Source organism: Notothenia rossii (genome assembly GCF_949606895.1).
Source record: "Notothenia rossii genome assembly, chromosome: 9".
NCBI lineage: Eukaryota > Metazoa > Chordata > Actinopteri > Perciformes > Nototheniidae > Notothenia > Notothenia rossii.
Genome location: NC_136907.1, coordinates 69,345,512 through 69,362,362, shown reverse-complemented (window position 1 = coordinate 69,362,362; position 16,851 = coordinate 69,345,512). Strand labels below are relative to the sequence as shown.

At 39.7% G+C, this 16,851-nt stretch overlaps 3 protein-coding genes across 5 annotated transcripts in view; all 3 read right to left on the bottom strand.

The window, feature by feature from the left end:
- Positions 1-43: 43 nt before the first annotated feature.
- Positions 44-10,536, bottom strand: plxdc2a (plexin domain containing 2a). 2 transcript variants are annotated; one of them, XM_079649597.1, is made up of 14 exons: positions 10,222-10,536; positions 8,604-8,812; positions 7,830-7,961; positions 6,695-6,764; positions 6,196-6,318; positions 5,500-5,618; positions 5,325-5,424; positions 5,103-5,198; positions 4,793-4,874; positions 2,673-2,733; positions 2,355-2,583; positions 1,013-1,048; positions 609-766; positions 44-260 (listed from the first exon to the last, which is right to left on the bottom strand). In XM_079649597.1, exons 1-14 carry the CDS (start codon positions 10,340-10,342, stop codon positions 51-53), a joined length of 1,746 nt encoding a protein of 581 aa, XP_079505723.1. In that variant the 5' UTR covers positions 10,343-10,536; the 3' UTR covers positions 44-50. The 2 variants fall into 2 exon arrangements, with proteins under 2 accessions (XP_079505723.1, XP_079505724.1); XM_079649598.1 differs by having other exon boundaries at positions 123-260; positions 549-766.
- An 898-nt stretch (positions 10,537-11,434) lies between these two features.
- Positions 11,435-14,467, bottom strand: LOC307019005 (uncharacterized protein). Its single transcript, XM_079649601.1, has 4 exons — positions 14,356-14,467; positions 14,215-14,262; positions 13,328-13,440; positions 11,435-12,328 (listed from the first exon to the last, which is right to left on the bottom strand). Exons 1-4 carry the CDS (start codon positions 14,390-14,392, stop codon positions 12,200-12,202), a joined length of 327 nt encoding a protein of 108 aa, XP_079505727.1. The 5' UTR covers positions 14,393-14,467; the 3' UTR covers positions 11,435-12,199.
- Positions 14,468-16,285: 1,818 nt separating this feature from the next.
- The window catches only part of LOC307018996 (MAM and LDL-receptor class A domain-containing protein 1), a 32,137-nt gene continuing 31,571 nt past the window's right edge, over positions 16,286-16,851 (bottom strand). For both annotated transcript variants that reach the window (XM_079649586.1, XM_079649585.1), the window contains 2 exons: positions 16,694-16,769; positions 16,286-16,604 (listed from right to left, as the gene is read on the bottom strand). In XM_079649586.1, the coding sequence (XP_079505712.1) occupies positions 16,503-16,604; positions 16,694-16,769 (178 nt within the window). In that variant the 3' untranslated portion in view covers positions 16,286-16,502. The remainder of the gene's footprint in view (positions 16,605-16,693; positions 16,770-16,851) is intronic.

Here is a 16,851-nt window from a genome sequence, read left to right as displayed (position 1 = left end):
CATAGTGATCCAGCTCTGTCCCAAAGCCTTCTGGGATACGTAGTTTTGGGTCAGGAGCTCTCTGACACTAAGAAGCGCTCCCTCTGGTCGGGAACTATGAATCCTTCTTTCTGCTCGCTCTCTCTTCGGTCCGACATCACGAACGACTGTTTGTGGTCGATGGCGGCCGCGCTGTCTTTGTCCGGAGCCTCGACCTCAGCGTAGGAGGGGTGGCCGGACCCCCGTCTGAACTTCATGATGGGCCAGCGGGTGGGCCGCCGCTGAGGGGGAATAACCAACGGAGAAATGAGCAAAAACATGGGTTTGTTCAAGGATTACTTCGACATAATATATAAAAAACCTTTGTAGACCAGAACATAGAACTATATACCCTTTATGTATTTAAACGTATTGGAATGAGAGGTGTTTTTCTGCATTGCAGAACGTCCCTAAAACATCTTCCACAGTACATTGCACTATTATAAATAATATAATAACTTTTTAGGCCAAGAGAACCTTTTGAATGTTATAATAAAACTCATAAAAGGCATATTTTGTATTTAACTTACATAGAAGGGTGCAGAGGAAGTGTGTCATAGCTTCAGTTTTGTGGTTTTGGGGTCACTGACCTCCATGAAGAAGAGGCTGGCCCTGCAGGTGGGGTGGGTGTACATGTAGACGGACATGAAGACAGCAGCTCCCATAATAACTATCACCATGACGATACCCGCCAGCAGCCCAGTCTGCAGCCGCTCGTCGCACTCTGCGGGGGGGTCCTGGTGTCGGGCTGTACAGAGAGGGTTTATAGGTTATAGACCTGGACGATGTGCATCTCCTCGTCAAAAGGACTTAATATAATTAAAGAAGCTCATGCAGATATTTCAGCGCTGGAAACATATAAATAGTTCACACGTTGTGGCTTTAACTATCAGGTCGAATGCAAATATTTACATTTTGACTTAAGTTTTGCTTGAAAACTGCTGAAAATAATGACCAAAATGTCGATCAGACACACAGCAGGGGAATTACTTACCTGCTTCATTGATGTGCAGAGAGATCTTTGTGTCATCTAGAGAAAGAAAGCAAACATAAGGTCATTAATGATACATGGAGAAGCATCTTTTGACTCAAATGTAATTCAGCTTTTTCAGGCGGTACAGAAGTACTCAACTTTACTATTCTGAATTTGTAATGAGACACTGCTACACTACAAACCATTGTTGTAGGTCCCCAAAAAGTGTGCGGCCATTTGCAAATAATCACTTTAATTTACCCAATCCAAACTCTCCTTTTGAAGTAAATCTTTACGAAACATCCATATTTGATGTTTTCTTACATCTGTTTTATTGTGTTGGAGGAGCCTGTGACCTAATATGTTCATTGTGACTACACGGTAGCTATGCACACATGACAATAAAAGCCTTGCATCTTGAATATTCTAGTTTTTCAAAGATGTTTTGGGATCAACTTTGGGACTGGTTTTTTTCAGAATAAAAATCAAGAGCTAAAAGACAACTAAAGTCTGAGTGCTTTATAGAGTGGGACGTTGCAGCCGTCCTATACTCTGCAGAGACGCACACATACATCGAGTCATCCTTCAGCAGCTGAGGACACTATGCAGTATTTAACATGGCGCTGTGACAGAGGGCTGGGAAATATCTGACCAGTTGACCCCCTGACTGTCAGCCTTTACACAATGCGCTGTGTTACCATGCACAGACAACAAGGGTGAACTCTAGATGGGAAGGACACCCCCCCCCCCCCCCCCCCTCCCCTGAGCTGAACTATGTAACTTTAACTGTAATGACTTTTCTTACATTTACATTACATGACTGTAAAACCCCTGATGTGCAATAACACTACCTGTACATACAGAACGTACCCTCGTGTCATTCACCCTTTATTTGTTCTTTCAACTTGTTAACAATCGGCAAACGGCACCAGCTACCTCTTTAATTTGATATGGTCCCTTTTTTTTAACCATGGTGTACTTATCTGCTATTTATTTTTGTTACTGATTGTGTTTTTTATTAGTAAAAACGTATGCATACTTAGTTATTATTATTTGTTTATATGTAAGTCTATTCTCTTTACTTTATCTGCACTATCTGCTGTTGTAAAAATGTACATTTCCCTATCAATATGTATATATGACCCAATATGTATATATGTTCATTTTAATGAATTTCTTATTTTATAGTTATTTTATCATTTTTAATTTCTATCTTTGATTTTATCTTTAATTGTATTAATCTGTTTTAATCTGTGCTCCATCATTTTAAGCTATCAAAACAAGGACTATTAGAAGTAGTGGTCGGACTTTCTAAGTAACACACGTTGTTTACTAGATGGCTGAAAGCATGCTGTCAGCTGACCTTCTGCAGCTCTGCTGGTTGGAGGCTGCTCACTGGATATTATTTCTCTGCTCTTGCTGCTGCGTGTTGGCGGGCGGGTGGCGGGGGACGTCCTGCGGGGGGGGGCGGGGGGCGTGCTGGAGGTCCTCTGATGCATCGCGGTCGTCAAGACAGCAGCGGTCGTATGTGGGAGTTGGCGAGACGAGGTGTTGCTGACGTCTGTGAGCCGGAGGCAGGGGGGATCTCTCCTCTGGAAAACAAACGGCTGTAAACTCAGACACAAGTTTCAACTGAATTTGACTTTCTGTAGTTTTATTAAAATGCTAGAATAATCCGAACCTCTTCCGGGCAGCCGAGGTCGACCCAGTTCTGCCGGTTACGATCAAAGCCACTGGAGCATCTGAGAAAGGCGGTAGATATTAATACGTACACGAGCTGTGATTTCAGGCTCAAGACAAAGTGTTTACGGGACAAATCTCAATAAAGCTTTATCAAAACCAAATGTTATGTTTCTTTACATATCTATCTCCAATTGAATAGCTCCACATGTAGTAAAGCAAGAGAGAAACAGGGCTTACATAAATTGGTTCCTACCTAAAGGGTATGCCCATATTTGTCTCAGGTATATCCCAGTACTACACCCACCTGCTCCTCGTTGAAAAGCTGTTTGTAATGGCTGCAAGGGCACACTTTGCCAAAACTATTTTAATGTATCTGCGTTCCTCATTTTGAGAGAATTCAGCCCAGCTGAAGTGAGGCTTCTGAGTTCATCTGATCAAGTGTGTATCTTCCTGACTTTATATCTAACAAAAAGGACATTGAGAGATCTAATGAATCCCTTATGGAAATCCCTTTAGGAAGGGAGCTTTGCTGCCAGTACAGACGAGAAGAACATGTGCAGCAGTAACTTGAATATAAGAGACGTGTGTATATATATTTAAGCAATAGCGTCGGGCCGAACCACGCCCCTTAGCTGTGATATAATGAGCATATATCACGGCCTGAAGTGAGCTATTGCTTTTATAAAACGGTTACCAAGTGTGGCAATATGAAAGAAAAATACACACTCTAATTTAAATAGTTTTTATTAGTAAATAATGATGTTCAAAATAAAATAGTCCCTCCGTTGCCTTCTGCACAAAACATAGTGCAAGGTGGTTGCTATGCAACAACACTAACAGCGAGCGAACATATTAGACAGAGAGCGTTGATCCATTATTTGGCTGTTTATTTACATTATGTGTATGTTGCTGTTTATTGTGCATCCACTGAACACCTGTCCAGCATCAGTAGCATGGCTTACGTGGTCACTTGTATAGGTTGAGGTTGTTCGAGGCTGTTGCTTGGCGTGGCGAGAATATTGCTCCACTTTCTCCGGTCCCCGAGATTGGGCTTCCAGTAGCTCTGGAGAGAGCTTTCGCACCTGTGGCCACTAACGGTCATAATTTCTCTGCTTTGTTTCAAGACCCGCATCAGAAAGCTTTTGAATGGTGGTACTTTTCCAGTTGGTCTACCTGCTCTTCACGTAGCTCTGCATGTCGTAGTTTAGGTGCTTTTTTTTCTGGAGATAGGCACTGCTCAATCCACTCCTCCATAGTAAGACCCCCCCGGAGGTCGAAGTTAATCTTAAATGTTTCCATGTTATGCTTTGTAAGTTTGTTTCGTAACGGAAGAAATTGAAATATATTTATAAAACTGACAAGTCAAATCAAGCAATCTGATTGGTCGATAGCGTTTTTGCGGACCTCTTTGATTACAGATTTGAAAACATCGTTGCTTGCTTTAAAAGTAGCAAAATTCATTATGTCAAACCTTCAAAAGTATCTAGATATCCCTGCCCTAATGCCAAAGGAACTGCACACTGAATATGTTTTGCCGTTTGATGTCTATGTCTGGACCGCTGCGTAAAAAGGAGGCTTTCTGCCCCGTTACTTCTCCGCTGCTTTCTTGTTCCAGTATGAAACAGTTTGCTTTTCAACCCAAATATATATATTTATAAAACGGACAAGACAAATCAAGCAATCTGATTGGTTCTTAGCCGTGATATACTGAGCGTATACCACGGGTAGAATTGTAGTTACTTTTCACAACAAGTCAGTATCCCTCCGCGTCTGAGAAAAACTGTATACCGTTGGGTTGAAAAGCAAACTGCCTGCACTTTGCTTTTCGTCGGGCCGAACCCCTTAGCTGTGATATACTGAGCATTTACCACGGCCTGTCGAGGGCTATTGCTTAAATATAATAGTGCATTAAAATCGAGTAAACAGTAAGACACAGTATGTTAATATCTTCATCACGTGGCCATCTTCTTTAGCAGTGCAATATGTTCCCTTAAAATCTATTCACGTTCTTTGTATTTCATACTATTTTCATTTCATTGGATATCTGTGTACTCTAAAGCAGCGGAGGATGGATGTGAATTTAGTGGCTCTGTGCTCTCTGAGGGATTTCCAGTTTACCTTTGTAGCCGACTGCACCAGCTGCAGTTAAAGCCGATCTGAGAAGAGACACATGGACCACAGCTGGAGAACTGGAGACACGCTGAGAATAAAGAAAACAGAGAAGGGCGAGGAGGAAGAGCGAGGAGGAAGAGCGAGGAGGAAGAGCGGCTTCTGTGAGTTAAAGCCAAATGCATTAGCACCGAGCATCGTGCTGATACTGTATTGTCATCACAAGTTATTCAGTTTCTACAATTGAGCGGAAACAAATGCAAACTGTGGATTTTTGCAAAACATGTATTTTCAAAAGTAATTTAAAAGTTGTACGTACTAGGGAGAGGGAGCATCTCCACCGCTGTAGAATTGGATATTTTGGACTTGAGGATGTCGACCTTGTGATACTCATAAATGGTTCTCCGACGAACATCTGCAGCGTGTCAGAGAGGATATGATGTCGTTAATAACTAGTGAGATTTAGAGAATTGTTTAAAGAGTTGGCTGGCAAAACTATGGTCGGAAAATCAAGTTTTAAAACACCAAATGTGCCACTCACTTGGGATCTGCTCGATCTTATGAAGCACCACAAAAGCGTCCGACAGGCCCACCTTCACAGGATGATTCTCAGAGCTGATGTCGCTGATGTCTAAAGGAATCTTTGAAAAATAAATCTGTATAACTAAACGAGTGTCGCATTAACAGGAGAACAGGAAGGAGGGAGGACATGTCACCTCTTTGTATGCGAACACGATGCGTCCGTCGCTGTGCAGAGCGGCCTGGAAGGTGAACGGTCCCAGACTGATGTCGTCCTGGAGGTGGATCCGGTTCCACTGAACTACCAGGGCAGTGCCTACAGGGGGAACAAGCATGAACACAGTCATTGAAATGAAGCTCAGCACAAGTTCTTTCTGGAAGACTGGTTCCCACGCGCTCATTCAAATTCTCCCTCACTCACTCGCCCCTTTCTCAGTAAGCAAAGGCGCAACTTACCCCAGCTAAACCAATCGGCTGCATCTTATTCCCCACAGCCAATCACAGCACACCTGGCAAAAGGTTTACATCTGCTCTTTCTCTCCCCTGACAGCATCGTTCAGAGAATTGATGCAACCCTCCTCCACCTCCTTCACCTCCAGTTTTTCAGATCCAAGCCAGAAGAACCCTCATCACTCCGGACTTTTATATTCCCTTAGTACTCACCACCACCACCAGGGTCTGGACCCCGGGGGGTTTCTCTCTCTAGTCGGCTTCTCCTCCCCCTTAATTAATCACAGTATGATGGGGTCTAATCTCCAAAACGCTATTGTACATACGGCAATACAAATGTTATCAACTACAAACTAAGTCTCTCCTGATTGAAATGCATTTAAGATCAATTTTCCACACAAGAAGAACAGATGACAGTTGAGTAAAATGACAGTGTCTACTACCGTTATCAAAGTAAACCACAGTAGAGTTTTGGGACAGACTCGGGTCGAAGTTAGCCATCAGAGGGGCGATGTACTGAGTGGCTGTGAGCATCCGGTGGATTATATCTCCGGTGTAAATGAATCCTGGGAGAGGAACACACGCAGAGGTTAGCATGAGGGTTAGTTCAGCTTTTAAAGAGTGAAATTAGAGCACTTTCAAGCTACCAAAGGAAACAGCGTCCAGACTCTTTGGGCTTTAATCAGCTTATCTCAATTGCTAGTGCCAAAAATAAACTTCATTTTTTATACAAGTAACATGTTGACTTTGGTCGTCTTTTTTGACCTTGATATTAAATGCTTAGCTTGCTCCCGTCCAGTCCAAAATGTCTGTATTCATATAATGTGGTTGTATTTGTAGCCCAAATAAAGATGAAATCTCAAACTGCTTTGAATGAAGAGCCTCATCATGACTCTGAGCTCTCGACTCCCAATGAGAAGACGCGTGTGGTTAAAGATTTACCTCCAGTTGCCACCGTGATTTCCTTTAGTACATGTCCGTAGAAAGGGAAGTCGAAGGAGAGATTCACTCTCTGGAAAAGAGAGAGAGAAAAACTGTTATTAACTGTTTGTTAAAGATGGTAAAAATACACTTATGCAGCAGCAGGGTATATGCCGAAACCCGAAAGTCAAATGTAATCCCTATTAAGACCCTTTTTTAAGACCCTTTCCATACATTTCAAGATCCCATCGCCACTTTCAGTTTTAACCGGTTACACACCACACATTGACTATACAGTATTGATTGTCCTTCCTCCTTATCTTCCAACCATTTGGACGCAGACTTGCATTTCCCCATAACGATGTCTTAAGCCCCACGGACCCTTCGGCGGGTCCGAAACCACAACATCTGCAAGCAACAGTGTTTTCACTATAAGTAAAAAAAAATGTTTGGACGGACACTATCATTTACAGTTTTTTACTATGTTCAATCGGAATTTTCTTTAACATAAAAAACATCTATATTGATTCTGACTTTTCAACATCCAACTCACAGGTTTATCATTACTTTGAGAAAAAAGATTATTAATTTTACCCTTTTAGAAGGGAAGATATGGTCATTTGTTCTGGGAATGTCATTTTCGAGCCTGAAACCTGAAAAACAGGCTCGGGTTTAACAGGTTTTAACAACCGGCGTAAACGGACCTTCGCTCGCTATCGAGCAGTGAGCGTGCGATGTCCTGTTCAGATGACGTCAAATCCAACGGGACGCCATAAATAAACTACACAGAATCACACTACACACCTACGCAATGATTACATTCAGGCAGGCAATTGATATACTTATTGAAAACAAGCTACAAAATGCAATACCTTGGAAAATGCCGTTTAAAAAAAATTTGATTTATCAACTTTTAATACTTTTTAAGACCCCGCGGACACCCTGAGCAGACAAAGCAGAATGTTTCATCCTGTAAAAAAGTAGCTGTAATGCTACTGACTGAGAGTTAACCCAGTTTATGTTCTAGTATAAATATAAACTGTAATATGATGAGCCACACTATATCACAATGTCTCAAAAGCAATTGGAATCAAACTTCTTCAACATTTAATTTGAATATAACCCTGACTGTCCCTTCCTTCCCACGCTGTGTTACCTCTGCCTGCCTGTGGGTGCTGGACAGGAGGCCGCACAGCTTCACCTCGTCCTCCTCCTCCACCTTCACCCACAGATCTCTGCCGTCTCCAGAGCCGTACACTTTGGATGTGTAGTAGGCGTGATCAATATCCTGCCAAAAATACACGGATTGAAATACTTTAAAATCAACATTTAAAAAATACTATGTGAAGATGAATATAAAAAAACGACATGTGTTTTAGGAAGGAGCTGTAAAAAGTGAGCTCCAATGCAAGTGAGGCTATGAGTTTTAACTTTTGAAAGGTATGGAAAGTAAAACATCTGCTGCTCATCAAGCAATCACAAAAGGCTAACTTAAGTTAAGAAATAACATAAATGAGTCGTGTTAGTTGCGGATTTCCGGTATTTTCAGATTCTTGTTCCAAAGAGGACAATCATTTTGAGAAACTCTATAAAATAATTGCATTCAGTTTTTCCCTCTAGTCTTTCTTGCCAATTATTTCTATGTATTAAACATGAAAAACAGAAAATGCCTAATATTCTCCAAATGTCATCACATGTACTTACAGGAAAAAAAATGTAAGCTGTTTATGTATAACATTAATTTATATCATAACCATATTGAACAGTTTGATCCATAAGATTATTTCAGACCAACATTTAAACTATTTCTGTCAAGTTTTCATCCGGGAGAACTGCCATTATAATCGTAAACTGAATACATTCAGTTACTTTCAGTTATTCAAATATTTCAAATTGTACTTCTTCCTCTCTTTTCGGTAAATATCTTTACCACAATCTGAGTGGAGTTGTCGTGTCCCTCCTCCATCAGCAGCTCTGGGTCTGGTTCCTCTGGTTGGTGCTTGTCTCTGTAGTGGCCCCTCTTGTCTGCAGCCCAGCCAGGGGCCCGGGGACTCCTCTCGGTGGGCCTGTTGTTCTCCGTGACCACATACCACGCTCCCTCTGGAGAGGACATTCCCGGGGGGTCAGCGCCGTACACTCCTGAGGAACAAACAAGGGGAGATAAGTTCATTTTTTCCAAAAAGTGATTTAAGCTAATCAAAATAGAGGCCGCTTCATTTTCTTTCCGTTGTAATCTCTTATTTATACTCATTGAATTCATATTTTTTTTTATCTTATAGTTGCTTTTCTATATATCTTAAGGTACCAAATCTGCCATGCTCCACTTTGGGGAAATCAGTTAAAATGATGCACACATGTTTCACTCGAGTTAAACATAAAGCTTCCATGAAGAGCTTGGAAACTGAAACACAACATACTGTAAATGTAAGATGGGGAACAAATGATTTTTTAAACTTCCATAGAAGGACATAAATAAAGGAAACTGTGAGTTAAGGGAATGTGGAGAATGCCTCGAACATCTCAAACATAAGTAAACAAACTCCTGCCTCTCCTTCTCACTCTCTAAGGACATAAACAAACCCCCGGTGGGTGCCATGTGGCAATCCTGTTGGTCAGTGCCCCCCCCCCCCCCCCCCCCCACTCTTCCAGTGACAACAGAACGTCTTAATATCTCTTTTCACAGCGGAGGGTGAAAGCATGCTTCACATTCTTCACACCAGCAGATCCAGGACCAGGCATGTGAGGCCGGGCTGACGTGGGTGTTGTGTCTATATTTCTGTCACACGGTGGCCCTGTGTTCTGATGCTACATAATCTTAGTGGTACCAAGAGCTTTTATTGGTTATTATGGAGTTCAATTACTGCCACTCAGATTGTGTAAAATGGTCTTTAGATCAACACAAGTGAGACTTATTATGCAATTCAATACAGCTCACTCATTCACTATTTTGAACTGGAAATAAACATTTGTAAGGGTAAAAGTTAAGGGTTGTTTGCCACAGAAAATAGCTACAAGTTCTGGCACAAACCAGGTAAAAACAAACCCAGATGCTTCAGAGAAAACCTTTCAAAAAGCACCACATACTGTCCATAAAGCTGCAACAACTACAGGACACTGAAATGTCAATGTATTCCCCCGGTATCTCCAAAGAGAGTATTATAAATTATTAAAATTCTGCAATTCTACATTTTTGTATGAACTATGTTCCACTTAGCTAAGCACAAACACAAGGGAACACACTGAGAAAGATAAGAACATGTCAAAAGATCTGCCACATTTTCTGTACTTGGCATATAGGCATTGGTGTAGAACTAAACATATCTTTCAAACCAATAACACAATATTTATAACATTAATTACAAGAAAAACTAACAAAAAGATGACGCAGAACCACACAGGAGGAAACTTTAAAGCTAAGGTTAAAGTTGATAATTTGTTATGTTAGCTACTTTATTGTACCGATTTATATACATACATAATATGACTTACAAACAATATTTTACTTTAGTAGGCCTATTAGCAGATTCAAGACATATTTATTTACTTACCATACACGGATTTCAGCTTCATGAAGCTTATTTGTAACTGGAAAACAATAACTAGTCCTGTGAGGAGATGACATGTGTTGGTCAGTGTCATCGCCATCCTGCCCCTCAGCTCGTAACGCATGTTAAATGCTCAAACATTTAATTTGAAGCAATGAGTTCTCGCCTCTGACAGGGAAAGTCCAAAATCGCGATTTGTGAAGTTGAAAAAAAGTGCCCACTTTTCTGAGAAAAAGTAAAACAAAAGTATGACTTAATCTAGATTAACGGTACATTTGCGCCATGTTTATGATAGAGGTTTGGATTATCCGCAGATCATCTGCGCATCAATTCAGTTTGAGGAATAAAACACCGCTGCTCGGTGATGAGAGCCTGGACCAAACGGTGCCTTCATGTGCAGTGGGAATCTTCACATTTCACTATCAACCCAACATTTTTTTTTTCTAAAACCTCTGAAAAGCGAATTTGAGCACCTGTAAAAGCGCTTACAAAATAAATGTATTATTAAAGCAGTTGTTTAGGATTTTTTTACTTAAAAAGGCTTTATGCTCGGTTATGACGTTTTTGAAGACATTGTTTACAAGAGCACAAGATTGTTTATTCTCCAGTCTCTTAATTCTCACTATTTCTAGATTGGTGCATTTACTTTGAAATGCGAAAATGTGTTACATTTTGCACAATGAATTGTTTGGATATTTGAAAAGGGGTTTGTCATATTGTAAGATGCAAATTGCCATACTTAAAAACCCATTTTAACCCTTGTATATTAAAAGTCTCCACCTAATGGCAAAACATGAACATCGGTTTGATTTGGACATTGTTTATAGCGAATCCTATTTTGAAACGCTTGCCTACAGGAGGCTTTAAAACTAAAGATTACGGGGAGCAAGTGAAGGCACCAGCATGTAGGTCTCTAATGTATTTACAGGTTTCCCCACTAGATGGCCAGACACAACCATCCTTTATAACTAGACACGTGAAGCCATTTGATTAAAAATAATTTCGTTAGATTTTAGGGAGGAGCTGTTTAGAAAATGCTGTGGGCCATCGTCAGTACACTGTTAAATAATTAAACTTTAAAACAAAACATATTTAGTACTCAGGAAGAGAGGAATGTACATATTATTTGTTATCAGCTATACATTTACACATCCTTAACTTACTTAGGGATAACTCTAAACGTTTTCAAAGGAAAGATCAATTGGACAACTCAAGATTGTTTTCATATATTTTAATGCAAGAATGCAATACCCCAGAAAAACATTTCTAATGGATGACACAATAAAATAAAAACTTTAAGACAACACAAGGACACTTGATAGTGTAAAGGTCAGGTTTCAAAATGTAATATGGTCAAAAGGCAACACAGGGAGGGATGAAAAATGAAAACATAAGCCGTTTTTTGTCTGCAAGCGCTTCTTAACATTGTGTCAAAGTTTCGAGCTGTCAAATCAATACATCTGATGGAGGGATACATTAATGCAAAAAAAGGGAACAAATACGCTCTTCATTAAAAGTTCTTTCAAGTGCATTTTTAAAATTAATCATTCCACTACTTCTGAGACATTATATTAAAATATTTGTTATGCTGATTCAGTGGTTATATTCTTGTTTATGGCACATGCAAAAAAACAACACCGTAGTCTTTCTAATCAATGTTTCATTGTCTTTTGCCGTCGTTACATTATGTATGTGATGTGCTTTAAGATTTATCATACAAATGTAAAAATGGAGGCCACATGAATCCTGGGAGAAAAAGGCATATTTCTCAAAATAATGTACTGTGTCATGTTTTTCAAGGTGTCAATTATGCACCATCAATACTGCCGACAATAGTCTAATTAGTCTCCATCATCAAGATATCAAAATGATGTCTACAATGATTAATACATGTTTATAAATGCTATTGACAGCACCTTTAATCAACAGTTATTTGTGACGGATGTTGGTGGAATAAGTAACTGAAGATCAACCTTCAACTTCAGCTGATACTCAGCAGCTCCACCTCAAAGATGAGAGTGGAATTTCCTGGGATGACAGGCGGGAATCCTCTCGCTCCGTACGCGTAGTCCGACGAGCACGTCAACCGGGCCATCTGGCCGACGCTCATCTGTCAAATAAAGGAAGAGCGAGTTAAATAAAAGTTAACAATATGGTGTGATGTAAAATGGGGGATTCGTGTATTTGTCATCTCTGTTTAAAGCTCCAAAAACACTGCATTCTAAAATTCCCACAGTGCAAATCAATTATTTGGTTAACCCCCTTGACTGAATCACGCACATATTTTCCTCTTCTGCCCCCATTTTGTTAGTTGTGCTTTGACAGGAAAGCTACTTCAGTCCCAGAACACAGTCAACCATTTGCACTGCAGGGCAGGGTAGTTCAAATTAAATTAACTTGTGGCGGCTTGCAAAAAAAAAAAAAAAGGGTTATGCTCAGTTTCAAATAATATGTGGGTGATATTTGGCAATATGAGCTGTTATGAATACATGAATAGTTAAACGTGGCACCTGCTGCAGATTAGAGGCTGTCACATGTGTAGCCAACACTTTCTCTTAGCAAATGTAATGGCCCAAAGGAAGACTGCAAACTGAGCGGAGTGCTGAGCTTGTGTTTATAAGGAGATCTTATATCTGGTAAGGTGGAAGTTGACACATAAGAGAGCAGGTTTTACTGTGTTCAGATAGCGTCTACTTGCTGGGTAGCTAACACGAGCTAGTTAGCTGTCTGCAGATATCAGAATGATTAAGAGCAGAAACAGCTGAATTAATGAGCTGACTTTTCTGCTTTCAGCTATTTTACAGCTGATTTAACCATAAAGGATGTCAGTGGTCCGTTTGAAAAACCTTAGGCAACAACAGTTCACAGCTGTGTGGAATAACCCATGTCTTAATATGAATTACCATGACATGAAGTGCAGCTGGCACATGTTTATAGCTTAAATGCCTTGCGATTGTAGACATAGACAAATATTGCATTACAGCAATGTTGTAAATGATATTAAAATATAAATAGTTTGCCATTTTGGCCAGCCCCATTACAGGGCCTACCCAAAAGATGAGTGAACCACCATGAAGAGTGACATGTGTGAAGGTCTCCTCTGCCTCACCTGAGCTACACCCTCATCCCAGGCTCGGATGACCTGTCCCTGTCCAATCTTGAATTTGAAGGGCTGTCCTCGGTCCCTGGAGGAGTCAAACTTGTTTCCATTTGTCAGCGTGCCTGTAACAAGAACAAAAGACTTGTTAACATGATTACTTATTTTGCAAAGTCAAATAAAAAGGTACGTTTCTCCAGCACCAAGGAGTCTGCGTATTGAGTACTTTTAATCTCGGCACTTTAAGTATATTTTGATGCGGATACCTTTTGTACTTTGGTAACATTTGCCATTCAGCACTTTTACTTGTAACCAAGTATTCGCACGTTGTGGTATTTCTGCTTTAACTCAAGTAAACGAGAGTACTTCTTCCTCTGGTCTATTAGCTCGGTGTGCTTTATTTTTCAATTGCATTTATTTAAATTTAAAACAGGTAAATGAATGTTTTTTTAATGTAATATATATGTAGCTAAACATACAGCAAGGTTAGCTTATGTTAGCCTAATGACGGGGAATCAAAGGTAAGCGATACTGTTAGCTATTTATAATCGCAGAGATTTAACAAACGATATATGAAGTATTAAATGACCAACATGTGGGTTTCAGATTAGCATGCTTAACTATTGACAGAGCTAGGCTAGTTGTTTGCAGTCCTTGTGCTAAGCTAAGCGTGTTCATGCTAATATTTCCGTAACGAACAGACATGCAAGCGTCACCGACCCACCGACTCAACCCAAAGCCAGTACGCCATTTCCACGATCTGAAGCTACACCAGCTGTCTGAGATTGTAATCGACCACAGGTTGATTTGTAAACGGGCTATATTAGTTATCATAAATAAACGATTCACCAACTGAACAACCTTTGACCGGTAATTTTTGAATCAACGTTAGATCTTACCAACGTAGTGCACGAACACAGTCTGTCCCTTTTGTGGAAAGGTTCTTCCTGAAATGAGACACAATAAAAGGTGGTTGAAAAAAACCGAGTGAAATATATTTATTTTGTTGGGTAAATGAATAAAAATGCTACAATTCTTACCGTCTCCTGGTCTAAGGGTTTCTACTTCTACTCCCATTGTTCTTTTTTCCAAGTCGTCTTCCCCCGTTTACCGGCTTCCTGGACGAGCCCTCTATGTTCAGTCACACGCAACCTGATTGGTGCGTTCTCTGTTGGACTGTACCATTTCTGACGTGGGTGAGAGGGCATGCGGGCGTTTTTTTGTGCTTTTAATTCTTGTGTGTGTGATAAAACATCCATGGTGTGTCTGCGTGTAATTGGTTTTCAGAGCGTGAACAATTTGCGAGAAAGGTGTGTCTTTGAATCAAAACATAAATTATAAAAGGCACCTGGGGCGTTAGTTATACTAAGGGAAACAGCGGAACTGTGGTGTCATCTACGTTTGTTTTTATTACTGAGAATGTCAATTAAAGCGTATTGCACGACAATGAATACAGTATACGTTATATCTGCATTGCATATTACCATTACTGTTGAATATTGAAAAATCGTATACAATACATTGAATTAAAGCAACAGCAGAGACTCTTTCCCTTCCCCCCTCAAAAGAAAATGCAAATGGTTTGTTCCACACCCACTGCAGACAGTTGTGGAATGTAACGTAAAGGACAACTGCGCCCATTTTTTTAAGTATAGGTTCGCCTATCCAATAAAACAGTTAGAAAATATTTGCAAACATGATCCACTCTCGCACAAATCTATAAACTATAGTGCTGGAAAATCTCGACAGATGAATGAAACGGGAAAGATGTTATAGAGGACACAAAGCACCCGTGAACAGTAGAATAAAGTAGTAGAAAGAAGCAAAAAAGAAGGTAAATAAATATTTACATTTTAATAAAAGAAGGGGTTTCTGAATATATGCATTTGCCACACCTCCCAAATGTCCACATTTCAATCCCTGAAGCCTAATGAAGAAGGTAATTCTTACAATTTGATAATAAAACTAATAATTATAAACAATATTATGTTACCATGGTTTAGGCAGTAAAACACATACTTGATTAATGTTTAGTTTGAATATTTGCGGATGTCAATATTAAGGCCTTAAAAGGAGGTCGTCCTAATTAAAGGTAATTACTGTCCCAAATAAATGTATTTTGTTTATATCTTATTTGAGAAAGGCTTTTCTTTTGGACAGGCTACAAACACGTGGCAATGATTGGCGGCAAGCAGCTGAAGAGTCTTGGTGTTGATACTTCTGAGCAGGTGTGACAAAAAATATGCTGACACTTTTCCAGCCAGACGCTCTATAAGGGGTTGAGCTCCATTGAGAGATTTAGGATCCGATGTGCACTGCCATTGACTGATTCTCTGTAATTGTTGTGCACATGAAAACAAGAAACCTGAAATCGATACCATAGTATTGTGCATGTGAAATATACATATTACAAATAATTATTATTATTTACATTTCTTTAAGCAATACCAAAAAATATGAGAGTTTCAGAGATGTAACATTTGATAATGATTTGGCCCCTTTTCACGTTCGGCTCGGACCACACCCATTTTGATCTCACCCCTCTGTGTTTTGATACACAAATCCATTTGTGTTGTTATTTTTAATACTTTTCTCTATCGTTCATCTTTTTCTTTCTCTTGTCTTTTTTGCAAAATGTGAAAATGTTTACCTGTATGAGCCACAAACAGTTATTCAAATACAAAATACATTTACAAGAAAAATGTTAACATCTCACAGGCATCTGCAATGTTTCTAGAGGCCCTGACAATTATAGAATCTTCTTTCGATGAGTAACTAACGATTGTGGGTAGTGGAGAGAAAAGTACAATATCTCCCTATGAAATTTAGTAAGTAAAATCTGGCCTTCAGCAAAATGAAAGTATAGTTCTGATTTTGAATTCAACTGCAGCTCTGTTAAATGTTGTGGCTCCTTCTTGCACAGTTGCTCCACTATTGCATTGGCCAAATCTCACACAAAAAGCTATAAACTTGAAAATGAAGCACGTTTATTGTATCTATGTAAACATTCTTACAAAACAGAGAATTGTATTTCCAGTTTCAGCCGTAAAGAAAAAAATCATCGTCACAATGAACAATATAATAACACTTAAAGCTTTTCAAAACATATTTTACTCAGAGCTTGTTGACTTCTCATCAACTCATCACTGCTCGTTCGACTCCTTATTCATGGAGTTATTGATCTGGACTAGGCATCAGATGCAGTCACTGTGGTGTGAGTTTCATTTGACGAGGGGTCATACAGATTGTTATAGAAGGAAAGGTCTGATTGAGTTCCATGTTCTGTGCCCTGGAGGAAAAGAAAATAGATTTGTATTTAATAATCTGCGCTCCTTGAAGCATGGATAATATGTGTTATTGATACATTCGGCTATTTACTTGTATTTTGCAGTCAAAGAGGTCAAACCCAGCGTCCTGGTTAATTCTGTCTTCATTTAAAATCATCGGCTGATTCCTGAAACACACCAGCAGAAATGTCCCCTGTCAGAATAAACCAGCGTTCTTTTTTTGGTGTTTCTTTATAAGTAAATGATGTA